The sequence below is a fragment of the Athene cunicularia genome (assembly GCF_003259725.1).
Source record: "Athene cunicularia isolate RWA chromosome 10 unlocalized genomic scaffold, athCun1 chr10_part1, whole genome shotgun sequence".
In the NCBI taxonomy this organism is placed as follows: Eukaryota; Metazoa; Chordata; class Aves; order Strigiformes; family Strigidae; genus Athene; species Athene cunicularia.
Window position 1 is genome coordinate 7,491,936 of NW_020799112.1, and position 23,760 is coordinate 7,515,695.

General features: G+C 48.0%; 1 protein-coding gene across 4 annotated transcripts in view; it reads right to left on the bottom strand.

Annotated features, from left to right (window-relative positions):
* The window catches only part of PPIP5K1 (diphosphoinositol pentakisphosphate kinase 1), a 48,397-nt gene that overhangs the window by 21,522 nt on the left and 3,115 nt on the right, over positions 1-23,760 (bottom strand). For 3 of the 4 annotated variants that reach the window (XM_026855644.1, XM_026855643.1, XM_026855640.1), the window contains exons 2-26: positions 22,787-22,956; positions 22,387-22,561; positions 20,582-20,777; positions 20,395-20,485; positions 19,811-19,896; positions 19,443-19,597; positions 18,343-18,444; positions 17,908-18,069; positions 16,842-16,963; positions 16,329-16,430; positions 15,149-15,235; positions 14,625-14,700; positions 14,009-14,118; positions 12,947-13,032; positions 12,405-12,533; positions 9,342-9,463; positions 8,388-8,570; positions 7,356-7,497; positions 6,499-6,722; positions 5,349-5,476; positions 4,743-4,857; positions 3,173-3,280; positions 1,765-1,881; positions 1,321-1,485; positions 127-217 (exon numbers count right to left, since the gene is read on the bottom strand). In XM_026855644.1, coding sequence (XP_026711445.1) covers positions 127-217; positions 1,321-1,485; positions 1,765-1,881; positions 3,173-3,280; positions 4,743-4,857; positions 5,349-5,476; positions 6,499-6,722; positions 7,356-7,497; positions 8,388-8,570; positions 9,342-9,463; positions 12,405-12,533; positions 12,947-13,032; positions 14,009-14,118; positions 14,625-14,700; positions 15,149-15,235; positions 16,329-16,430; positions 16,842-16,963; positions 17,908-18,069; positions 18,343-18,444; positions 19,443-19,597; positions 19,811-19,896; positions 20,395-20,485; positions 20,582-20,777; positions 22,387-22,533 — 3,046 coding nt within the window. In that variant the 5' untranslated portion in view covers positions 22,534-22,561; positions 22,787-22,956. The remainder of the gene's footprint in view (positions 1-126; positions 218-1,320; positions 1,486-1,764; positions 1,882-3,172; positions 3,281-4,742; positions 4,858-5,348; positions 5,477-6,498; positions 6,723-7,355; positions 7,498-8,387; positions 8,571-9,341; positions 9,464-12,404; positions 12,534-12,946; positions 13,033-14,008; positions 14,119-14,624; positions 14,701-15,148; positions 15,236-16,328; positions 16,431-16,841; positions 16,964-17,907; positions 18,070-18,342; positions 18,445-19,442; positions 19,598-19,810; positions 19,897-20,394; positions 20,486-20,581; positions 20,778-22,386; positions 22,562-22,786; positions 22,957-23,760) is intronic. The other variant, XM_026855642.1, reaches the window with a different exon arrangement.

Here is a 23,760-nt window from a genome sequence, read left to right on the forward strand (position 1 = left end):
AGACATAATACACACAGAGACACATACAAGGAACTTAAGCCAGATGTATATGTGGAGAGACAGAGAGATGCCCACAGAAATACAGAGGTAGAGGTGAGCAGGCTGGTTACAGGCCGAGTACAGTACCTAAGCCACTCTGCTTCATCTCAGAAGACTGCCTGGAGTAAGTGCTGAAGAGGCGATAACCTCCTGATTTGGAAGAAGATTCAGACAGCACCTGCAAAGACAGACAGTGTGATCAGTGTCATGCTCTAAGGTACCACTGGTCTCAAAAGCCTTTATACATCAGCTGAAGATAAAGAAAAGTACATCTCTTCCTTAAAATCACAATTTTCAAGAATCATAAAGGTACTCATACGTTAAGATTGTGACAGTACATGCTCAATTTTAATTTCAAGTTTGTGCTGAGTTGTGGAAGCGGAGATTTCAAAAGTATGAAGGGACTCATGTACTGAGCTCCTTGTCTCCCAAGACTCTTGTTGGGATCACTGGGACACAGACTTCCTTCTTTAGCAGCAGGAATGTATATCCCCTTTAACTTAGCATGTGCCTGTTACAAAGAGCCCCGAGTGCTGCATGTAAAGATTACATCATGAGTGACACGGAGATGGAAGCCAGCTAACAAATACCTCAAGCCCTGACTCTGATTTCACTGGTTGAAGAAACAGACACCAAAAATGCCTGTGAAAGCCCTCAAAAGGAGGGGCAATTCTAGAGCTCTTTGAAGAGGCCAGCTACCTGCCAACTGTGAAGCTAGTCTAGTGACACATAACAGCCCTGAAGGAGAGAAGCAGGAATAGTAAAATCAATTGTTGTTACTTCAGCAGGTCAGTGAATGGGACAGTTCTAAATCTTGACAGTTTAAACACTCTGTAATAAACTAACCAGTTAGCAGGGACCTCTGATTTGCCGGAGACCTTAGATGAGACAGGAACAAGAAATATGGAGCTGAACTGTGAGAGGCAAAGGCTGGAGTCTAAGGGAAGGCAAAGATCTCAGCACAGCTAGGTGAAGAAGTTGCATGCAAACTTGTAGCTGGTTGCACTGATGGCTCTAAAGAGCACATAATCCAAATAATTCTTGTGTTCCTCAAACATTCCCTTACTCGCTTTTCCTCATCAATTCCTCTGACCTCTGTTCCCTCTGTCCTTCCTCAACAAGGAGGAGTTTGGGAGGTCTGCCTGACAACAAACCCCTCTAACTTCTGCAGATCCTTTCCCAGAACTGATCCAACTCTGTCACGTTAAAAGGAATGCCAGGAAACCAACACCAAGCAGACAACTTCCATTAGAACAACCAAGGGCACCCATCAAATCGTACCTCCATGGAGCCTGTCTTCCGGTTCCGGATCAGCGGGGATCTTCGCTGCACGCTGACCGGCTCTGACGGCTGCGGAGACCTTTGCTGGGCACGGTCTGGCTCATCGATGCTCTTCTCCTTGGAGAGGTCCTCCATGCTGCCCTGATCTGCTTTCTTGTCCTCGTTCTGCAGTAAGGAGACATTGACCCCTGCAGGCACGTGGCCTTGGCCAGCGCTACCCAGGCACTGGCCCCAGCCCTGAGCTCAGCTCAGAGGACACCAGTGTTCCAAGACCACCACGGAGAGCCCTCAGCAGGGAACACAGCCCACAGGCACCAAAGAAAGTGCAGAGGAAAATCTGCTGCTGGAGACCAATGGCAGCAGAGCCCGGCAGAGCCGCAAGGCTGCTGAGGGGCCAGCGCTCCCCAGCAGGAAGGGCAGCTCCTGCGCGGGCAGCACACTCACCTCCGCCGAGGCAGGACGGAAGCCAAACCCCGTGGGCACGTTTCTGTCTTCCTCACAGCCTTTCACGCCAGGGCTGAAATGCAGCTCCACATGGAAACGCTCTTCGGAAGACGGGTCCTGTGAACATGAGGCACAGGGAACAAGTAAATAAATAAAAAACAGTCCCGCTGTCAGCACAGGCCATGGTCTGGACCTGGGCCACCCCACCATGCTGGCACAGCACGCATCCCAAATGCATCCTTTGGGAAGGAAAGCAGAAGCAACAAGATACCACAAACGTAACGGCCCTAGGTTTGCCTGACCCAAAAGGACAGCCCTTATCAGCACAAAGCCAGGGCATTCAAATTGTTGTTTTGTGACCACAGCCACCAGAGGACCAAAACAGAATTGGGTTTTATGTGTGTGTATATATGTATATGCATATATATACACACACAAAAACCTAAAACATAACCCCTTCCAATCCCCTCCTGATGCAAAACCAGCACACACTGGAGCAGGGACAGACTGGTTCCCTCCTGGACCTTTAGTCAGGTCGTTCCAAGATTTAAGTAACCATCTCTAATTTTTTTTTTTTTTTTTTAAGGGAATCCAGAGCTTTTTTAGTATCTGGCACTAATGATGGAAAACCAAAAGTTTCACCCCCTCTACCAACAGATTTATACCACTAAGAACTCTATTCAGTTTTGGGGGGTTTTCTGACAAAGAGCACTAGGAAATATTTCACTTCTACCATTAAAATCCCACATCAGCTCTGTGATACAAGATTCTAACTCTGTAGTGTATCAAGGACGGGGACCGCTCCCCTCACCCACTACAACCTCCTGCAGTCAGACCCGAGTCACAGGACCTGGGAGCAGCATGTGCATTCGGTGCCAAGCCTACTTATGGTCATCACCATCAGCTTCCACATTCCAGCCAGTTTTTAAATTATTCTCTTTACTTCATGAATATATCAGTATATACTCCCCTAACTATAGCAGTATATTTTTAAAATCAAAAAAAGTTTACAAATATGGAATTTCTGGATATTTCCTATAAGTATTTGGAAAAAAAATGCCAAATATAATTTGTTTGGTTGGGGGGCTTTTTCCCTACCATTCATTTGTAATTAATATTAAGAAACAGAAAATTATTTTGCTTTAGGAAATGCTTTAACATAGACAGTATTGATCACTTAAGTTTGGTATTACTGCTCAGGGTAGCATTCTGCTTACATGTAGCAAGCATTAACTGGGTCACTGCCTCCCACCTAAAAATAAAAACTAACAGTTGTGTTAACGATCCATCCATCTTTATTCACAAGCTGAGAGAGCTCAGGTTACAAACTTCCCAGCTGAACTCATCACTGGGGACCGTGCCTTGCATCATGGCAGGAAGGATTTTATCCTACAGCTATATCCCTCACCTTGTTGTTGTCCTCGTAGAGCATGATAACAATCTGGGTCATGTAGTTCAGCTCTGAGATAGCACTCAAATAGTCCATGGCTCTCTTCCACTGCTGGTCTTTGTTTTCCTGATATATACAGAAACAGTTGCATGGAATAAGCAACAGTAGACACCTTGCAGCAGTCAGAAACGGGTCTGAGAGAGTTTGTCTCTCCACAAGATAACAATCTTGTCAGGACAAAAAACACCTTGCTGAACTTGCACAAGGAGAGACGGCCTTGCTGTGAGGGCAGGGTGATTATGGCAAGGAGCAACTGCACAGAGGGACACCACAGCTTCCCCTACAACCCACAGGCAGGTCCGAGCAACCCAGCTGCAAGCCCCCTGTGCCACGCTGAGCCGAGGAAAGCACAACCCACAGAAGGCTCCCAAACACAGTCATTCTCAAGTAGTAGCCTACAGAGTGGAGCAGTTTAGAGAAACCTCAGAAAAAGCACAAGGGATGCACCTGTGCTAAATAAGGAACCATGTGACACTGCTCTTACACGGTGCTGAATGAAAAAGTGTCCCGAGTCAGGCTGGACCCCCGGCTCCACAAGGCCAGGCAGGGCAGCCCACCCCTCACTGCCAGGGAACGGCTGTACCTGAAGGGCCACCCACGCTGCCCTGGAGCATCTCACAGCCGAGCGACGAGTGACATGATATGAGCCCCGCCAGCACAAACAAACCCAGATACAGCCTAATATCCCTGTGCTGGCAACACAGCATACTCTGACGCTCAAATCAGAGAATAAAGTAGCATCTTATTCAGTGAGCAGTTCAGAGGAACTTGCATGATCGCTGCCTGCAGACACACTGAGCTTCCAGACATCAGAAATCACACCTGCTGAGCAACCTCAAACTCTCAAGCCATTTCAGAACACAGTGTTTAAAAAGGGGAAGATAAATCAGAGAGCCTCTTGAGGAATCTAAAGCAGAGCTTTTCTCAGGGTCTGCATGCCAATTCCTTCAGGAAACATGCTATGAGAGCAAGTGAAGGTTGGATTGGATGAGTTAGTTCCCTAAAAATGCATCATTTGTCCCTCTGGTAAAGAATACCCCCTATGCATTTGCAACCTCTGTAAGAAGGTCTGTAAGTCACTTCCTCTGTAAGAAAACTGATTTTCTTGATTTAGAATTGACAGAAAGTCACTAAATAACAGGGCCAAGCTCTTGAAATAAAGGGTTGAAGGAAGCAGGAGGAGAGAAATTCCCTCATTCTCATTGCCTCATACTGCTATCCTCCCACACAGGTAAGCGGTCTACTCATCTGAAACCAGCAGGACAGCTCTTGGCAAAAACGTGCCTCTGTACAAGCAAGGCAGGCAGTGTCAAGGCTGAGGAAGAACAATCCTCCTACGTGCCAGAGAGGCAGGAAGCTGCAGCATGCAAACACAGCAGAGATGGAGCTGGTCAGAGGCCTCTGGTGCTTGTCACTACTGGGGGAGCTGGCTAGAGGGGCAACCTACAGACATACACTGTCCACCTGGGAAAGGGCCACTGAAAGAAAGCAGGGAGGCTTACTCTGTGAGCACTGCTGGGACACTTACATCCAGGAGCCCCCCATAACGGAAGATACTGAGCAGAGAGTGCACATGGCTCTCGCTGGTGAAGTAGAGCCGTGTCCGAACGTGGCGACCCGGTGACAGAACTCCTCTTGAGTACCTAAACCAAAACCAGCCAGCGTTACTCACAGCCTGCCAATGAATTGCCATCTATTGTACAGCAGCATTTCTGCACGCTTAACAGAACAATATAACCCCAGACTGGCAGCTGTCAAAGAGCAGCATGAACAGAACAAGCAGTGAGAGCATTGGGCACAGAAGCAGCAAGATTTATGGTATCCTAGTAATAGACACGTGGTAGGGCAGAGGTGGCCTCATCATACCAGCACCTGCTCCTGGCAGAGGCAGGGATCAAGGCACCACCATCCAGCTACACAGGATTTGAACTTTCGTGGCACCGTGCTCCTGTTCAGCAACCTCAACGTGCCTTTCCATTTCCCTTCTAGTTCCAGGAGCACCAACACACCTCCCACTTGGTGTGTCCTTCAGTGTATGCTCAGTGCCTCCCCCCACACCAGGTCACTCCTCTGGTGCAGCTCCCACACGCTGCTCCAGAGCTGCCCTCCCCAACAGCAGCAGCACAATCCTTACAATGGATGTAATTTGTTGACAGACTCATCTTCATGGGTTCTCTGTAAGTCCAACTGGATCTTTTTAATGAGAGGAAGACAAAAGCCAATAGCAATCTCCAGTTTCTCCTCCTTATTAATCCCATATTCCTGCAGGAACAAAACAAAAGACACCCTTAGCCCCAGTTCTTTTCCACATCCTTGCATGAAAGGAGGCTGGACTTCAACAGTCCTGTCCGCAAGCACCACCACAGTTAAGCAAGGACAGAAAAGGAAATGTCCCTCAGCACCTCTTTTCTTTTTTTTCCCCACACATAGCAGAGGGTAACAGAGGACAGAGCCTCCTCCAAGAATCCCAGCCTGTCTAGACATGGCTGTCAGTGTTCTTCCAACCACTGAGAGGCAAGGTACTATCAGGGAACCTCCTCTCATGACACACAAACTTTTACCCTGACCTGGCACGAGCATTAATGCAACAACTGCTATTTGCAAAGATAAAACTTGAAGTACTATGCTGGAAACAGACAAACTGCACTTCATCAGGAACACTCTGAAAAAGTTATGAAGACCACTTCTGCTCTGCATGGGCACAAGTGCAATTGGACCTGGCTGGCAGAAGCTCAACCCATATAAATGCAGCATTTCTGCCAGAAGTGGGACAGAACGGTGGTGAATACAGAAATCTGTTACATGTGACCCTCCTTTCCCCTCCCATGTTCACAGCCATAAACTTTGTAAGAAGCAAGTCAACTCTGCAAACTGAACAAGTTCTAGTTTGACAAGAATAACAAAACTTGCCAGAACAAGCCTTTGCTTTAACACAGAAGTCACCCTTCCCCTGCACGATCCTGTATGTGGAGAAGGGGATGTTGCTCTAGCACACACTCAGCTCAAAGCTGCACTCTAATACATGATGAGAGACTTGCAAAAGCCGCTCCATCAGCTGTTCATTACTCTGACACTGTCAGAATCCTTGTCCAGGAAGCCAGCCCTGCCCCATCTTAGGACATGAAGGGTTTTGGCCTTACACAAACACTAAGAGATACATCTGAGAAATACCTGTGATGCACTGCCTTGAGAGCTGACATGCAAGAGAATCGTTAGAAAAGAGACAGGGAAAGGGTCAGAACCTGACACCACAGACATCGTCACGTAGGCAGGACAGGCTATACCTGGGGTATGATCACATCTGCCAGCGCTTTGGAGAGTTTGAAGAGTTCAGCTGTGCCTTCCAGTTTCAGCGTGCAGTTGTGCTGTACATCATACTTGATGCAGTCATAGATATCAGGGATCTTGCTGATGTCGTAACGCCCATTCTTCATGCGGAAATCTCGCTCCAACTTACTCCAGCGCTGCAGCATCAGTTCTAAAGTCTCACTGTGGTACAGCTGCAGGTCTGAACAGCAGAGAACACCAAACCACGCTCACATCCTGACTACTCCTGCAGAGATTTCAAGTTGACAGCTAGGACTGACTTCTCCCAGCACAGAAGGGCTCTGATTATGTTAGCCACAGGAATTCTAGACTGGAAAAGTCACTGAACCTGTTGCACAGAATTTTAATCTGCAGCAATAAGCTACTTCTGAAATACTTGAGAAAAGTGAAACTGCTTGCCTGTGGGCTTATGTCTGCCATAAATCGTGTGCAATGTCCCACAGATGCCTTTTTAAAATCTCTGCACTGTTATTAGGAAAGTTCTTAAACACAAGTAAATCACGACTGAAAAATTTGCTCTTTATAGTCTTGAGCTCTCCTCCAGGAAATGCTTGGAAAAAAAAAAATAATCAGGTCTACCTCTCCAGGCTATACTGCTGCTGCTTACATTCACTCTAAACCCAAGACGCACATACCACTACATCACAGCTCTCTAATAGTAGGTGAAACTGGAATAAGAGCCTTCTACATTATACAGAATTTCACTTTAGAATTCTTTGCTACAGACAAACATAAACCATAGCTGTGTTTGGGAGCTCTGAAGATGTAACAAGAAATTAATCTGCTCCAGACCCTTTCCGGTTCTGATGCTCACCTGCAGATTTTGGATCTTCCAGTCGTTTTTGTATCTGGGAGGTGAGATTCTCTATCAGGGTGAACACTTGGTTACAGACTTCTACTGGGTTCTGGATAAACGTCATGGAGTTGAGCAGAGAAGCACTACCTGTAGGTGCTAGCTGAGAGAAGATACCAGTAGAAATCAGTTAGCATCTTTACAAACTTGGAACACAAAATGTGTGCCTTTTGCAGCTGTACTGCTTTCTCATTAGGTACAAAAGTTGTGCTCCCAGACGAGCTTAATAAGCTGGCCCATTCCTAGGAGTTGTTACGCATGTTCTAAAAACTTCCTCAGGACCAAACTCTGAGGGAGCAAACAACTACTCCTATCAGATCAGAACTCCCTCCACCTACAGTATCCACTCTTGTCCCACTTGCTTCTGCGCCTGAGCAGAAGGGCTTCACAGAACCTTTAAGTAGTTCTTTGATGCTTAATGGTAACAGATTTCAGTCCAGTAATCAGATCTCAGAGTCTGGGAAAAAACAAGTGTTTTGGGGACTTGCTGGAGAAGCAGCTATAGTGCTTTTACTGGTTGCTGTGTGGGATGTAGCCCATGCTCTCTACTCTGCAGTTATCAGATGCTGACAGGACCACAAAAGGGTTTGTGTCCAGAAGATCTGTTCACACAAGCACAGCGCATGGATCTAGACTCTGGCAAGGCATAACTCCCTGTCCTCAGCAACTGGGATCACTCTGGGCAGCATTCAGTAAACCACGAGAACTCTTATTTTAACACACCCATGAGAATAAAATGCACTAGGACATCCAAAGGGAGAAGGTGGTGCTCTGAAGGGACAGTGGAGCCACACTGAGGATTTCCACTTGGAGAAGGGCAGGGGCTGTTAACCTGCCCGTTCCCTTCCTAAATTCTATTTATATTCTGTAATTTTGACCAGAACTGATCTCAAACTAACCAAACTACTGTTGACATACCAGCAGGCTTCACATCAAACCACTGGAGCAATTCTTCCAGATGCAGGAAGCAATAATGCCACACAGGTGCTTTACCTTCTCATAATCCTCTTCACAGAACTCGGCATCCTTCTGCATGATTTCATGCAGTCGTGCCTTCACTCTGTGCTGGCAGCTGCTGAGGGAATCGCTGTCACTGTCTAGGAGACCATTCATATTGGCACTTTTCACCATTTGCACCAGGATGGGGGTCAGCTCTCCTTCCAGGGCCAGCAGACCCTAAAGCAACCCAGGACAAGATTTCAGCTATGCACAACACAAGCAACAAACATTTCTGGCAGTTTCATGGTTGCCCTTTGGACAACTTGGGTGAAATCTCCACTGTCCTTGAAGAACAGTTTTACAGCAACACCATGAAGAGTCACTAGTGACTCTGGCACCCTTCTAGAGCTATTCAAGGCAAAAGGCCAGCTCTGCCTGCAGCAGCCCCAGACTCATCCAGGCAATTGTGAAGCAGCCAACCCAGTCTGCTGGGAAATGGTGATACAGCAGAGGCTCTGAAGGACAGCTGAGGTCACCACAGGATTCCCCTTGGCTCCAGCTTTAACTGCAGATGAACCTGTCTTCTCCCCAACCCCCACTCCACACTGCACCAAAGACACTTTGTTCCCCTTTTAAACCCAGCAGGCAAGGAATAACCCCTCTGGCTGGGCAGTCATCCAAGAAACACTCACTCTGCGAGCAATTAATAGTCAGCGACAGGTTTGATGTGCTCTAACACCAACCACCATCAATAGTCCATAAATAACTCGCTGTCCGCTCTGAGTCCTGTCTCGGACAGGACACTAAAGGGAACGCACGTGTGCAGCTACACTGGATTTCCACTACCAACCCAAATACCTGCTCTTAGTAGTGTACCACTGTCCTCCCAACAGAGAGGGGGAAGTTCCTAGGACAGCTCCTTCCTCGTTACCAGAGGTTCTCCTTTAGAACTGGCATATTTTAAGACCAATGTAGCAGAACTAACAATGCCCCAGACAGAGGAAGGACCTTTGCAAAAGCTGCTGCTGTCATCTGAACTCGTCCCTCATCTGAGGCATAGATCTTGAGATCATGACGGTAGGTGCTGTGCAGCCTGAGCAAGCCACATCCAGGGAAACCAGCATAATCACCTGGAACACAGAACAAACTCAAAATTAATATTCTGACACCTGCATAACAAAGTTATGTAGAGAATTAAGCGCATATCCAGCACTTGGGCTGCTCCAAAATAGGCAATTCTAACCATAACCAATGACTAAATCTGATTCAGGCTTCACTTAACTTGTTTACTTTGTCAACTTGTTCATTTTGAGTAAAAAAGTGAGCATTCACCAGCCAAGTCTGATGCTGCCCAAATTCTGCAGCAGCCCTCTCTGAGCAGTCCGTAATTTTTCTCCTAGCTTGAATACCCCTGTACAGAATAAAGATGCACAGAAAGATTGCCTCCTCCTACATGTTCTCCGCACAAGAGGCAGTACTGCTGCCACCAGAACTGCAGGCAGAGCCACCAGCAGGCAGGCACCTGGCTTCCAAAGCATAGCCTGTAGGGCTACAATTATTTTGTAGCACAAAATGCTGGTTTATTTATGATGGTTGAGTCAACCACAGGAGTCAGATCAGTAATGGGAGAAAGCAACTCATGCAGCTCTTGAGTCTGACCCTCCAAAGGCAGTGCAGTGCTGACTAATTTGCTGCTGCCTGGAATCCCATGATGATTTTGCACAGTACACAGTCACATTGTACAAGAAGATAGGAAAACTGCTCCCAGCTCTGAGCTCACAACTCAGAGGAACACCCCACTAGACAAGGACAGACACCAGACCCAAAGTCAGCTGTGTATCTGGACAAAGCAGCCATGTGCCAACTGCTACCCCAGAACACAGCACCTCACTGCAAAATAAGATCTCTCCCTCTCCACAAATGATCACGTGAAACAGAAGTCTCCAAAGCCACGATTCAGAAGGACTGAAGTCACCTTGTACATGCTCAGACCGAGCTCTACCGTGAGCAAGAGGGCAGCCACTGAGCTCAGCAGATATGGTGCAGGCAGATCAGAACTGGCACAGACTGCACCTCAAGGCTCAGCCCAGCCTGTGGCAGCTGCAGAGCTCTGCAGACAGCTCTCTTCTCTCTGGTTTTGACTCATTATGCTGCAATCTACCACCTGTATTTCCACTGAAATTGCCTCTCCTGCACACTGTCTTCTGGTTTCCCCAATCTCTTGTCCAAGTCATGGCTGATCCTCTCAGCTCCAGGCTTCAGAGATCCAGCAGGAAGTCCTCAGCCTAACTCACCATCCCCATCTTCAAGAACGGCAACACAGGCCTTGACATGAAGATCCTTTGTCCACTGCTGCTCCTCCTCCTTTAGTCTCTGTACACTGACAGTCTCCTCTACTTGTTGACATCTTGCAGTAAGCAACACCATGTGCACCTAACTTTCTCATCTTTTGGAAAGTTTATCCTCAGGCCTGATGAAAATATGCTCTTGAGATCACAAGCATCTGACCTCACAGCTCACCTCCCTCAACCTGCTGGCAACACCCCTAATGCAGAACAGGACACCACTTGCCTTCTTTGTGGCAAGGCCACACTGGTGGCTCGTGGTCAGCTTGGTGTCCACCAGGACCCCCAGGTCCTCTTCCACAAAGCTGCTTTCCAGCTGGTTAGCCCCAGTACACACCAGTGCAGGGGGCTGGTTCCTCACCAGAGGCAGGACTTTGCAATTCCCCTCACTGCACATCACGAGGGTCCTGCCAGTCCATTTCTCCAGTCTGTCGAGTCCCTCAGGATGGCAGCGTGACCCTCTGGTGTGTCAGCCATCCATCCCAGCTTTGTGTCACCTGCAAACATGCTAAGGGTACACTCTGCCCCATCACCCAGATCATTAATGAAGATATTAAAGAGGATGGGACCCAATTTTCACCCTTGGGCTACATCAGTAGTTCCTGGCCTCCAACTAGACTTTGTGCCACTGATCACACCCCCTGAGCCCAGCCAGCTTTCCCACCACCTTGCTGCCTGATCACCCAGCCAGTACTTCATCGGCCCTGAGGATGTTACCAGAGACAGTGCTGAAAGCCTTACTGTCACCTCCCTAAGGATTGTGGTGAGGTTGACCAGCCTGACATTCCCTGGGGCCTCCTGCTTATCATTTCTGAAGCTAGGAGTAATGTTTCCTCTCCCCCAGGCCCCAAAATCTTTCAAAGACAATGTAGAGTGGCCTCACAGTGACATCTGCCAGCTCCCTCAGCACTCATGGGTGCACGCTGTCAGGGCTCATGGACTTATGTATGTCCAGGTTGCTTAAGTATTCCCTGAGCCGATCCTCTTTCACTGAGGGTAACTCTTCCTTATTCCAGAAGGAAATCTTCTCCAATTCAATTTAATTAGCTTAATTAATTTGAAATTAATGACATTGAATTAATTAAACATACAAGTCAAAGATTAGCAGTATCCAATACTGGTCTCATGAGATCAATACAGTAGCAGCATATTACTTCTGACTCTACTCGGACAAAAAAGGGTAATCTCAGCCGCCTTTTTTTTTTCCCCTTCGGGCTCTGGTTGATCTGTGTGTACACTAAATGCTTTTCAGAGTTAGAAAATTATGACAGAGGAAATATGAAGATGTTACTTTCCTATTCTCCTGTCTCAAGGCAGAATTATCTGTGTTCAGAGATAGATTTCCTCTGTTCTCTACATCTGACCTAAATTCCTTGTTAATCGTATATAAATTTTGAATCGTATTTGCTGCATCAGAATCTATTTTATTAGAATGGCTTCCTTTTACTGAGTACTGGCACATTAGTTGAAAGAATGCTATTGTGCTCTAAGACATACTGAAGTTTAACCACTTAGCAGACATATCTAGCCAGCTCAGGGATCTTTGGGTGCAAAACCCACTCTAATTATTTATCTTTACCAGGTCAACTCAAAAGAACAAACCCAGCGATGACAGAGTCACACAGGCTGCAGACAGCCCACAGGCGACCGAGCACCCCTCAAGCTGGTGGTCAGCTCAGGGCTCGGCAGCCTGCCACAGGGACAGGGACATGGGGACAAAGCTTACCTTGGCCACCAGGGTACATACAGCGAAAGGCTCGGCCCAGCTCTTCTGCCTGAACCCTCCCTGCTGGTGTCAGTTCTCCGCCCCACTTCAGCACCAGCAGAAGGGACGGGGAAGATTCTCGTCGAGCTTCTAGGAGACAAACAGGTACTCACTACATCAGATCTCAAAGCTGAGCTCGCAGGGGGAGAGGAGGGGAGGAAGAAGAGGTTGTCATCAGCACTTTGCAGAGCCTTCTCAACACAAGCCTGACCCAAAATCCCCAAGAACCAAACCAGCAAGTACGAAATTAAAGAGTCACTACTTTCTGAAGGCATAGGCTGGCATTCCTGAAACTGGAAGCACAAGCCCTGTGCTAATACACCCCCTGTACTTGGGGTATATTGGTACACATTACGCATCACTCCGACCCTTCATGTGATGTCAGCAAAGGTAAGATATGGGTCACTAATTCCACTTGCATGTCCAGAGGCCTGGACAAGAGAGAGCATACACTCTTCAACAGCAGGCTTGAAGGTCCTGGCAGCAATATCAGGTTTCTTTACCTTCATCTTCACTTGCAGCTTTTGGATGTCCATGGGGCAGGTAGGTCAACTGAACCTTACGGTTAATGCCGGAAAAATGTCCATACCTGTCACAAGGAGAGGGGGGGGGAATTTAAACTAGTCAGCTCCATTCAGCCTTTGCCTAGAGGTCCCTAGGCAGCAGACAGTGAAAATACAACACAGGCAGGAGAGTTTCTCCTGCAACACCAATCGTCACAGAACATGAACATTTTGCCATCTCCCCATGACCTGGCACACAACCCCAGAAAAAGCCAAGTAACTCCCACAAATGAAATTCAAAGATACATTTACAAGCCTGCTCTTCAGCTGGCAGCACTCTGTGCCCTCAAACCCCACCGGGGCTTTAATCAACCTTAGTTAATTTCTATATCTTTAACAAGTGAATTAATGAGATCACAGAAAAAAACCCAATCTGCTAGCTGCTCTGAGGATAACCACATCTCTAACGATCAGGAAGAGCAGGGGAAGGAATCACAGCAAAAATTCATCCTCTGTGCTCCACAGACATGGCTTGAACACAGAGGCTGCCTGCACGTGCCACAGCGGGTTACAGTTCTGAGAGAAATCCTTCTTTTATTTCTAAGATGCCAAAATCACCACATTGTCTTATTTTGGCTGTACAAAATTTTAAAGGACACAAATGTCTTTTCATATTTTTGAAATTCTTTTTTGTTAAACTTTTGGCACTTGGACAACCTTATTTAAAACAAGATTTTTTCCAAATTTATCAAAATGCTTCATATCAATGTGGTCTCTACAGGACTCCAGTTCCTCTCCAGCAGCAAAGGAAGCTCAGTTTTGTTTCAAGCTGTTTAGCAAAAAACTGACACATTTGGAACAAGAATCAGCAGTAGTTTTGATGCCAAGGAGAAAATGTTAAGAGCGTGGCACCTTTTCTGCACAGCTGCTGACAGGGGATGGAGGAGGCTCTGACCTCTGTGGAGCCAGCTGGCCAGGACATCAGCGCCCAGCTTGCTTCCGCATCACGCGCTGACCCGCAGCTCAGACAAACTCACGGTGCCCCAAGATATGAACCCTTACATCTCCAAGACACTCTTCAGCTGTTCCAGTTTGGATTTCCTCTCCTCTATCTCACAGTCACTGTGGGTTCCCAGGTCCACCACAAGCTGACGCGCAATGTCCAGCACTTCCTGTTGGGAGAGTGACAGTCTCAAGCATCCAGCAATGCTGGCTCAGACTCACCACTGTACTCTGGCAAGGCCCCAGACGGCTTCGCCCGGATCAGGTCCACACAGACGGCCCTCACAGACACACCATTTCGCAAGACACAGCTCAGGCAGGACAACCTTTCATGCTGCAGTTTGCTTCATCCCACCCCATGCTCCAGCGTTCAGAACCAGGCCCCACTCCCTAGCCAGGACTCCTCTTCCACCAGAGGCGACCACGGCCAATGGACAAGCTGCACCAGGTCAGGTCAGCCCATCCTACAGCATCTGTGTCAGCCAGGACCGTTCCCATTCTGCTCCCGTACCATCACCCAGCTGAGTGCATGCAAGGTGAGGAATGAGAAAGAGAGCATTTGTGTGACACACTGTTGCCCTTTTGAAGGTTTCCACCCTCCCGAAGAATTGCTTTGTGCTGGGATCTGTACTACCTGCCTGTTCCACACAGTAATCCCAGAGAGGACTCCCCTCACCTGTAGCTGCTCTGGTTTCTTCAGCTTCAACTTCCCTGTCTTGTAGCCATCATACTTCTCAAATAATTCAAAGAACCTGAACAGACAACAAAGAACCCCGATCCATTTTCTGCTGTTTCAGTGCTATAAGAACTGTCATCCCTAAAGATGCATTCACACTCTGTTCTTCAGGGAGAACAGCAGGCCCACTGGCTCCTTCCTGTGCTTCAGAAATTCTGAGAAAAACAAGCATTTCCAGCCACGAGTACAAAAAGGAAGCAGCCACTAGTGTCCCATTTAGGGGGGCACTTCCCTTTGCAGCACTCAGCAGACCTTCATTCTTCTTTCCAGTGCTCACACAGAAGGTGCCAGGACCCTTATGGGGAAAGGGGCTCCCTCAACTGGGCAGAAAGCAGCATTTGCTTGAATGGAGCCAGGAAAAGGCCTTGCCTCCCCCCACGCAGCCCTTCTGTTCCTCCTCCTGGTTCAGAAACAGGCCCTCCTCACTGCCCAACAGCTCAGCATCTTCTTGCCTTGACTCTTACCGGGGATGCTTAACTTCCATCTTCATCTTCTGCTTTGGGGTGCGATCTCCATGCCGGATAACTGCAATAACACAACGAAGCTCCATCCTGGGGAAACACAAGACACACCTGACAAATGTGCCCCTACACTCCAGAATTCGCACCAGAAAGCAGTTTCCCATTGTTCTTCCAGTTCCACCCTTTTGGCAGCTGCTTTCCTTCTCCCAGCCAAAACCAGGCACAGCACCGAGGCTGCATAAGCAGTCAGAGGACTGCAGATACTACCAGGTCATCCAGTTTCCTAGGAGGAAAAAGCACCACCATACCATAATATGACAGGCAGAACCACATCTGCAGCAGAAGGGACCAGGCTGGAGGTTACAGAATCTACAGAAACAGCATTTTGAATTGTGGCAAGCTTGTTTTCATGCCCAGCTTGTGTAATGCTCATAGGATCACTTAGAAAGACCCAGGAAAAGACAACCTGATTCAAAAGAACAGTTACACAACTGGGGTCCTGTCTTTGAGCAACCAGTAAGAGCTGTGGGAAAGATCCCACAGCAACCAGCCACCCGTGGGGACCAGCAGCCAGGCCAGCTAAGTTCAAAGGGCTACAGGAATTTGCTTTTTCAAATACTACAGTAGCTGAGCTGTGCAGTGTTTGACAACTTTTCCCAATGATCCCAGTAAATTCCCAGTAAAGGAAGGATTAATACATACTCTTAATCTACCATTTCTAGAGCACCTACTGTGTTCACTTCATAAAAGTGTACAAGTGTGATAAGGATCACAAGGATTTTGCCTTTGGTCTTTTAGCCTTATATGGTGGAAAACTAGTAAAGCCAACAGTATCAAGTGAGAGTCTGCCAACATGAATACTTCAGCCAATTTTTTTCCACTTGTTTCACCAGCAGCTCAAGGCGCATTTTCTCCGAGTAGCAGCCTACTGAACAGTGAGCCAGCTACAGCAATGCCCTAACCTAATTCGGGCCTTCTGAAAGCCATGTTAGCAGTCAATGTCTGCTCGTCTGCATTCATCAAACCTATGACTAATTTACCATCTACCACCTCTTTCGTGTGCATGGCCAAGCCCCTCTACGGGCATTTCAGGGCTGCAACCAACACAACAGCTGGAGAACGCCCTGCTGCTGGGTGACATCTGTCCCACTGACATTCTTCTGAGAAGATGGTGGGTACTCACATGGTGCCTGAAGTTGTAGGGACAATCGGAATGTCTTCTGCCTCTGTTGGGATGGACCAAGGAATATGAAACTGGGGAGCCAATTCCCGCATGATTATATTTCTGGAAGAAATTCGAATATAAAACTTAAAAGAAATTCCATTCCCTTGGTTCTCCGCCTCTTCCTTAGTGGTCCAGTAGAAAGATTTGAAGAGAGACACAGAATTTCTCCTTGCCTTCCCAGCAGAGACATCTACCATACCATGGGCTAGCTGGGGCTAGTACTGCAGCTCAGCTTAGAGTCCAGTGAAAACCATAAGATACATCTAGCTGTAGACCAAGAGACCTAATGCCAATGCAGACAGGAGCTCCAGGGGCTAAAATTAATTAACCCATTCCTCCCAGATCCAAGCTGAACAAGCGCACCCATACAAACCACCTGCAGCCTTCCCTGACACGTTGACCAGGACTCCACATTCACTTTACTTTGCTATAAATTACCTTACCGTCTATCATAACTTGAGTTTTACATACCCGAGGATTTTGGCACAATCGTCGTAATACTTCATAGAGTTCTTCACAAAACTGAAGCCGTTCACGTCGCAAACAAAAGAGTGGCCGTTTGCCCGCAGGAGGTCGAACCCACACACTGTTTGCTGCAGGAGAAGCAGAGGATGCAGGGCTCAGACGCTGCCGGGGAGCGCAGCGAGGGGACAGCAGCCACCAGCCAAGCAGGGCCCATGCGGAGCCAGCTCAGCTCCCCTGCTGCTGCTGCTGTCCTCCACCCGCCGCAGAAGCCTTGAGGAAGTGTGGAAATACAGCCACCTGCCAGCAGTAACGGGCCCTTCAGAGGGACCTTTACACCCTCACAGCTCTATCACAGGCCCAACCCATGAGCCCCCGGATTAAGCAGTCAGGGCCATCCCTCTACCTCCCAGAGCTCTGAAGGTTTAAGACAGAGCAGCTCCTGGTTCTCCTGCTCTTGCCTCTAAATCCAACCGTTTCGAACCAGACTAGCAAGTACTGACAATACTTGTGGTGCAAGCAAAGACATCCACTGCTATGTGGAAAAGGCTACAAGGCAGAACAAGCCCATGGCTGTATCAGCACAACTGCACAGGCTGCATATTGCAGTGGGGGCACAAACAAGTAGCCAACTGCTGCTTCTGCTGCCATGGCTGAACACATCATGTAACCATACCTAGAGTCACACACTCACTCTACCAACCTGTGAAACAGAACAAAAACATGCACTTAAGCCAATGAAAAATAGAAAAAAAACCAACAAAACAAAACCAAACAAAGAAAAGATGACCAAGCTTTCCACACAGGAAACTGTAAAGGTGGGACAAGCGCAGGTCAGACAACAGTGTGCTTAAAGTCTGGTATTAAATGCTCAGATGCACGCTGGACACCAGCTGCCTGCCTCCCAGTCATCTCTGACCAAACTCCCAGGGCCGGCAGGACCAGCTGCACCCAGCCAGAGACAGCAACCAGCACCAGGTGCGGAAGACAGCCACACCAGAGACACAGAGCTCAAGCTTTAACACCAGCTGAGAGTCCTGGAATATCCTGCTTGCATAGGAGAGAAAACACAGACCTTAAAGGCTACACAGACTTTCCGGGCAACTAGTTTCTCCATGGCAGTCAGCATGACTGGGTAACGGATTTCTTTCCCTTCGCTGTCCCGTTCAACCTTCCCATCCAAAGCAGGGGATTTGCGAGCCTCTGCATGGGCGTAGTCTGGCCCAACAGTGTATACCTGAGGAGAGAAACAATTACACTGACATGAACACCCAGACCAACTGCAACTTCCAGAATTTCTACTGCAGACACAGAGAGATCAGAGTCTTGCACATTCCTCTTGTTACAACCTACAGAACACCCGCTTCCCACTTTGGGACCCAAGCTGCACAGTCAGCACCTTATAGATTGAACAAACACTCCAGAATCTAAGTAGGGCTAAGTAGGCCTGCCCAACTTTCAGCTATCCAAGGCCTGCAGAAGGAAGGAGCTACTCCAGGCTTTTCCTTACCTTCACATCAGTGCCATCTGTGGGCATGAACTCCTCATAAATGTACGAGCCTGTCTTCCTCACACTGCTCTCTGGGGAGTACACGCTACTCCGGCTGCCAATCTGAAAGCACAGAAAAAAACCTCAGGGAAGAGCACAGGGCTTCTTTTCTTAGGTGGAAGAACAAAAAGCATATGTTTCATCCCATATGTAGAGAATTAGCAGAATGCCTCTCAGAACACCCAGCACACTTATTTATGGAGGACAAAAGATATTCCAAATTGCAGACAGTAGGTATGTCCTTTCCCAAGTTTCAAAGAGGAGAAAAGTTATTGTAGACCATTAGGTTGACTCCAATCACTACAAGGATATGGAATAAAAAACAGAGGATAAAGACCTAGAAAGTAAGGAGTCTAGCTGGTAAGAAAATTAAAATAAACGACAGGTGATAATCAGTCCAATTTAACTTCCTTCTAGAACAGCTGACTGATCTTAGGTACAGAGGATGATGTTGTTTTCATTTTAGCAAGGCTCTGAATGCAACCTCAGGTGTCATGCCTGTAAGTTAGCTAAGGAAACGATCATTTTAAGATTATTAATGGCAGATGTGTAACTGACTGGAAAAAAGATCTATCACAGCTGTTAACTGTTCACTGGAAAAGTGGAGGAAGTAAGGGCAAATTCCCTGTGCAATCTAGGAAAAAATACTGCATTTATCACATTTGCAAGCTACACTAAGCTGAGAAGGGCAAGAATGATGTTAGAGGACAGGAATACAAGTTGTAAAAAAAAAAAAAAAGTCACCTTGATAAAACTGAGGAAGTGATCTGGAAAAAACAGCATGTGATTCAACAAGCAACACAGTTCTCCATGACTGCTAGACAGGACACAGTTCAAACAGAAGCTGGGGAAGGCGAAGTCAGCACTACCACAAAAATATGTCCTTCTGCAATTCCCAGGCAGATGGAGTTGAACAAAAGTTCTAAAAAGGTCTGGATTTCCCCAACACAAAACCTTCCTTTCCCCTTCACCTGCCCCAACACTCCCTCCTGAAGCCACATGGGTCTCAGAGCCACAGATCTGTTGGTTCCAACACCAAACTGGAGCCCCCCCCTCCTCACCTTCCGAAAGAGCCGCTGACTGCCCCCACCTGCCGACGTCGGGTAGTAAATATACACATTATGGTCTTCGGCACTGACTGGCTTCTCTACAAATGGCTTTGGGAAAACAGCTCCATTTACCTCCACGTGGTCCTCTCCTTCCACCAAGTTGCACTCTGAAGACAAAGCACAGCAGCAGCATGTTAAGGAAGGATGAGGCTGTCCTAGTGCGGAGCTGAAGCCCCTCAGTGCTGGCCAGTCAGCTAGTTCTGCTGTTGGGACCTTTGTCCACAAAAAACAACAGATTTGTGAACCAGGCCTCTTCTCTGCAGAATACCTTAAACAGTACAGGAGGCAAAAATGGCTTTCGGTAGAGCCTGGACACTGACCTTCTGGTCTATCAGGGTCTCGATTGAGCACAGCATAGCGGGGCAAGTCTATTCCCTCTTCCTGAAGGATCCGATACACTTCACGCCTGCAGAGGAAGAAACAGTGTCAGAAGAGTCCAGAAGGTCCTTGGTACAGGCCAAGGGAAAAGCTTCACTCCCGCTGTTGAACGAAGTCAAATGAACGCAAAAAAAGCATCAAGACAGAGTGCAAACACTTCTCAGCACATGCTCTCCAGATCAGACCTACAGGCTATGGGGCATGCCTCAACCCTACTGAAGACAGATTTTTCTGCTTGGAGTTGTGGCAGCCTCCTTCTGCGAGACCTCTCCTACTTCATCTAGCCATTCCCTGCAAGACATTTGCACCAATAAACAAAACATGCCAAGTCTCAACAGTTTTACCCTCAAATCTACTCCTCTCCATGTCTTGGAGAAACAACCCCTCAAAGCCACTGCTAAGGTCTTCTTCCTCCCCATCTCACTCATTTGCTTGTGGCCAGGAAGACACAGTTTGCACAGCACACTGAGGAGAGGCACCAGACACAGGGAGAGGGAAGGGGCTCTGGTGGATCACAGGCACGTACCTGTCCTGGATGTAATACTGCATGTCGAGGTCGTTAATCAGAAATGGCTTGCACAGCTTGGCATAAGCAACTGCTTTATCCAGAGGGAATCCTGAAATACAGGGCAGGGGCAGAGGAGGGGGAAGAATTAAGGGAAACTCCCTTGCCCAGACCTCAAGTAGGCGAAGGCCTGCCACAGATTTTTTACCTTTGGAGTGGAACGATATTAGGCAGTCACAAGAGGGCCAGTTCTCCACCGGTTCATTCAGAATAACATCTTCCCCCATAATCACCACTGTAATATACTCAAACTTGCACAGACGCTCCAGAATCTGTGTCATGGGCTTTGATTTGGACTTTTTGGTCATGGCACAGATTCCAACCACAATCTGCCGTTCAGGTGGCTAAGGGAAGACAGAAATCAGTTTAGTACAGGGTCAACTACTTCACTGAATTTAACTATAACAGTGTAGAAATGCAGCCATGCAGAACAAACAAGGGAGTTTCTTCCAACCTTATGCACTCACAGCTCTTGCTAGACTTGAACCCACACACACTTCCAGCTCCCACTGGAGTCCACAGCGGGACATCACTAAGGAGCAGCCCAAAACAACTGCTTCTGTGCCAGGTGGTGTGTACCTCCTCCTTTCAGTGGACACTAACACCAAGAAATAAAGATCTGGCACCTGAACAAGCAGCAGGGACTGGAATCCCACATCATGTTCTCTGGCCCATAACTCAGCAAGACCGTTGGTGGACTTAGGCAGGCTCAGAGAAAAGCTGCAAATGCTTTATAATAGCAAAAAAGTCCAGAAGTTCAGTCTGTCTGAGAGAAAATGAAGGAGAGATTACAGCAGTAAATAGCTATGAGTAGAAGAGAAACAGTACCAAGTGCTCTTCTGTATATCTGACAAAGGTACAACAAGATCCAGTGGGGTGAAGTTGAGTAAGTCAAGAGAGAAGGTATGCATCCAAAGAGTGCTGGTGACCACACCAGAGGAACTGGCTAAGGCCTGTGGTGGACTTTCTGTCACCACCTAGAAACCCCAGACTGGTTGTTAACCCGACAGATTAACTCTGGCCCAAGTAAGATTAAGCACAGTGAGATCATCGGGAAGTGATACACACAGGATTGTGGGTTACCCAGCACAAACAACTGTGGCTTCAAATTGTAAGCTGAGACTTGCAAAGCCAAGGTTCCACAGCAAAAACAACATCTGGGAAGTGAAAGGGTTTCCAAATCCTTCACCACACCTGACAAATAGCTCCTTGCTGAGCATCAAGGTACACAACACTGTGGGGGTTTGAAGGAAGCCCCTGCAGGCTCTCACATCAACAACCTGCAGTGGAGACTTGGGGTACAGAGGCAGTGGAAACAACTGCTGCCCTGGCGCATGCTCCCAGCACTCCGCACGGCCAGCAGCAGCGTCCTTGCAGTGCCCAGGTCCCACGTGCAGAGCAGCAAATGTAACATCTAATATAATACTGAACTGGGGCCAAAAGCACTCAGGAGCTGGAGATCATTCTCCTTTCTGCATCCTGTTCCTGATGATTACAGAAAAGAAGAAATTCTTCCTTTCTGCAGACACACCTTTGCCCTTTGCACAGTTCCCAGAGTTATCCTCAAAAATTTCCCTGGTGAAACAGAAAGGTTTAGAGGAGTGTCAGGGTTCAGCTGCTAGGACAAAGAATCCGCTATGTACCTGAAAAAGACCTGCAAGCAAAACGGCTGGGATTTACTGCAGCACGAGGCAATGAACACAGAATCACAGAATCATCTAGCTTGGAAAAGACCTTGAAGATCATCTAGTCCAACCATTAAACGGCAGCATGACGACACAATACATCCTGTCGGAGTGACGCTGCCGTTCCCCACAGCTGTGCCACACAGCCTGGTGCTACATCCCCTCAAGTCCCGACTGCCTGCAGCCTCAACGGCCACCAAGCAAACCCTGGCTGAGACACAGGAATTCTACACAGACACTCCAACCCAGAAGTCCAGGACCTCCTTACCGACTCTTCCTCTTCATCATCTTCAAAGAAATCAGTTTCGTCGTTCTTCATGTTTGATCCCAGAAAGTCTGTCTCATCATCCCTGGAACCGACAACAAACCTGGGAGTGGAGTTCTCTCCCTCACTGGAGGTCGTCAGGGACGACATTGCAGCTTCGGTGGACAACCATCCCGCTCTGGAATCACAGCATGCAAAAAGGGACAGAGAAGGTCAGATGCAGGGCAAGGCAGGGGCCAGCAGCACCACTGGAGGCAGGTGACTGTGGGGAGGGCAGGGACTGATCTGGCAGAGCCCCTCTGAGTGGGAGGGGATCCAGGATCATTCTAGACAGGCAGCTCCACTTGCACCAACTGCGAAAGGGACAGTGCCACCGCCAGTGCTGACATCGTGTAAACCTTACAATGATGCATGCTCCAAGCCGCTCTCTAAATCACGGAAGGGCACAGTGGACGCTCTCACAGGCTCGTATACCCAAAGACATCAGCTGGGAATCCAGAAGTTAGGATGAAGCTTAGGACAGTGACGGTGAATTTCCAAGCACCAATTTTCATCCTCTCAGCTCAAGAAGACCTACAGCAACAGAGACACCAGTTTGAAAGGCACATGAGTTTGTGGAGAGGAGGGAAGAGAAAGAATTCACAACTCTGGCAGGGAAAGAGGACACAGAATCACAGAAGAAGAATCAGCAACAGTCTGGGTTGCAGGTCAGGGCTTCTGGGTTTGCAGGCTGGCTCCAATTTACTCTGTGACCATGGAAGCCGATTATGGGGATACAAGCTCTGCTTTATAAATGCCAGGAAAGGAGCATGTCTTGTACTGTCACCTACAATAGCAGCCCTGTCTGCTGCAGACATGACACAGTTTGCATACACAATACGCACGACCTGCACACACCAAGGACACAGCTGCTCACCTCTGACCAGAGCTGCACATACCTAAGTGTCAAGCAGTTGCCCTTTACCACGTTCTTCCCAACTGTAAAGAGGTGCAAAGCCCACACAGCACACTCACGTAGTGCAACCTTGAGGACATTGTGAACACCTCATGTTATTAAGTACTTTCTAAAAATAGACATGAGATACTCTACTGCTGCTTCGCATGCTCTCACATGATTTCCAGTGTTCCCCAGACTGAGTTACTGTATTTCCTCCTCTTCTGAGCATGCTTTCCTTTACAGCCAGTATACCATAGACCATACCACCACACAGAGCTGTCAGTTCCCAGCCCTCTGGCAGCTCCTCTCAGGGCAGAGGAGCACACCCCAATGCCATCAGCCTGCTGCCAGCATGGTTTCACCACCTAGGCAAGAATCCCCTCCCCAGAAACAATGAAGGGAGATTGTCTTAATCCATTCAAGTGGCTGGGGAAGGGGGG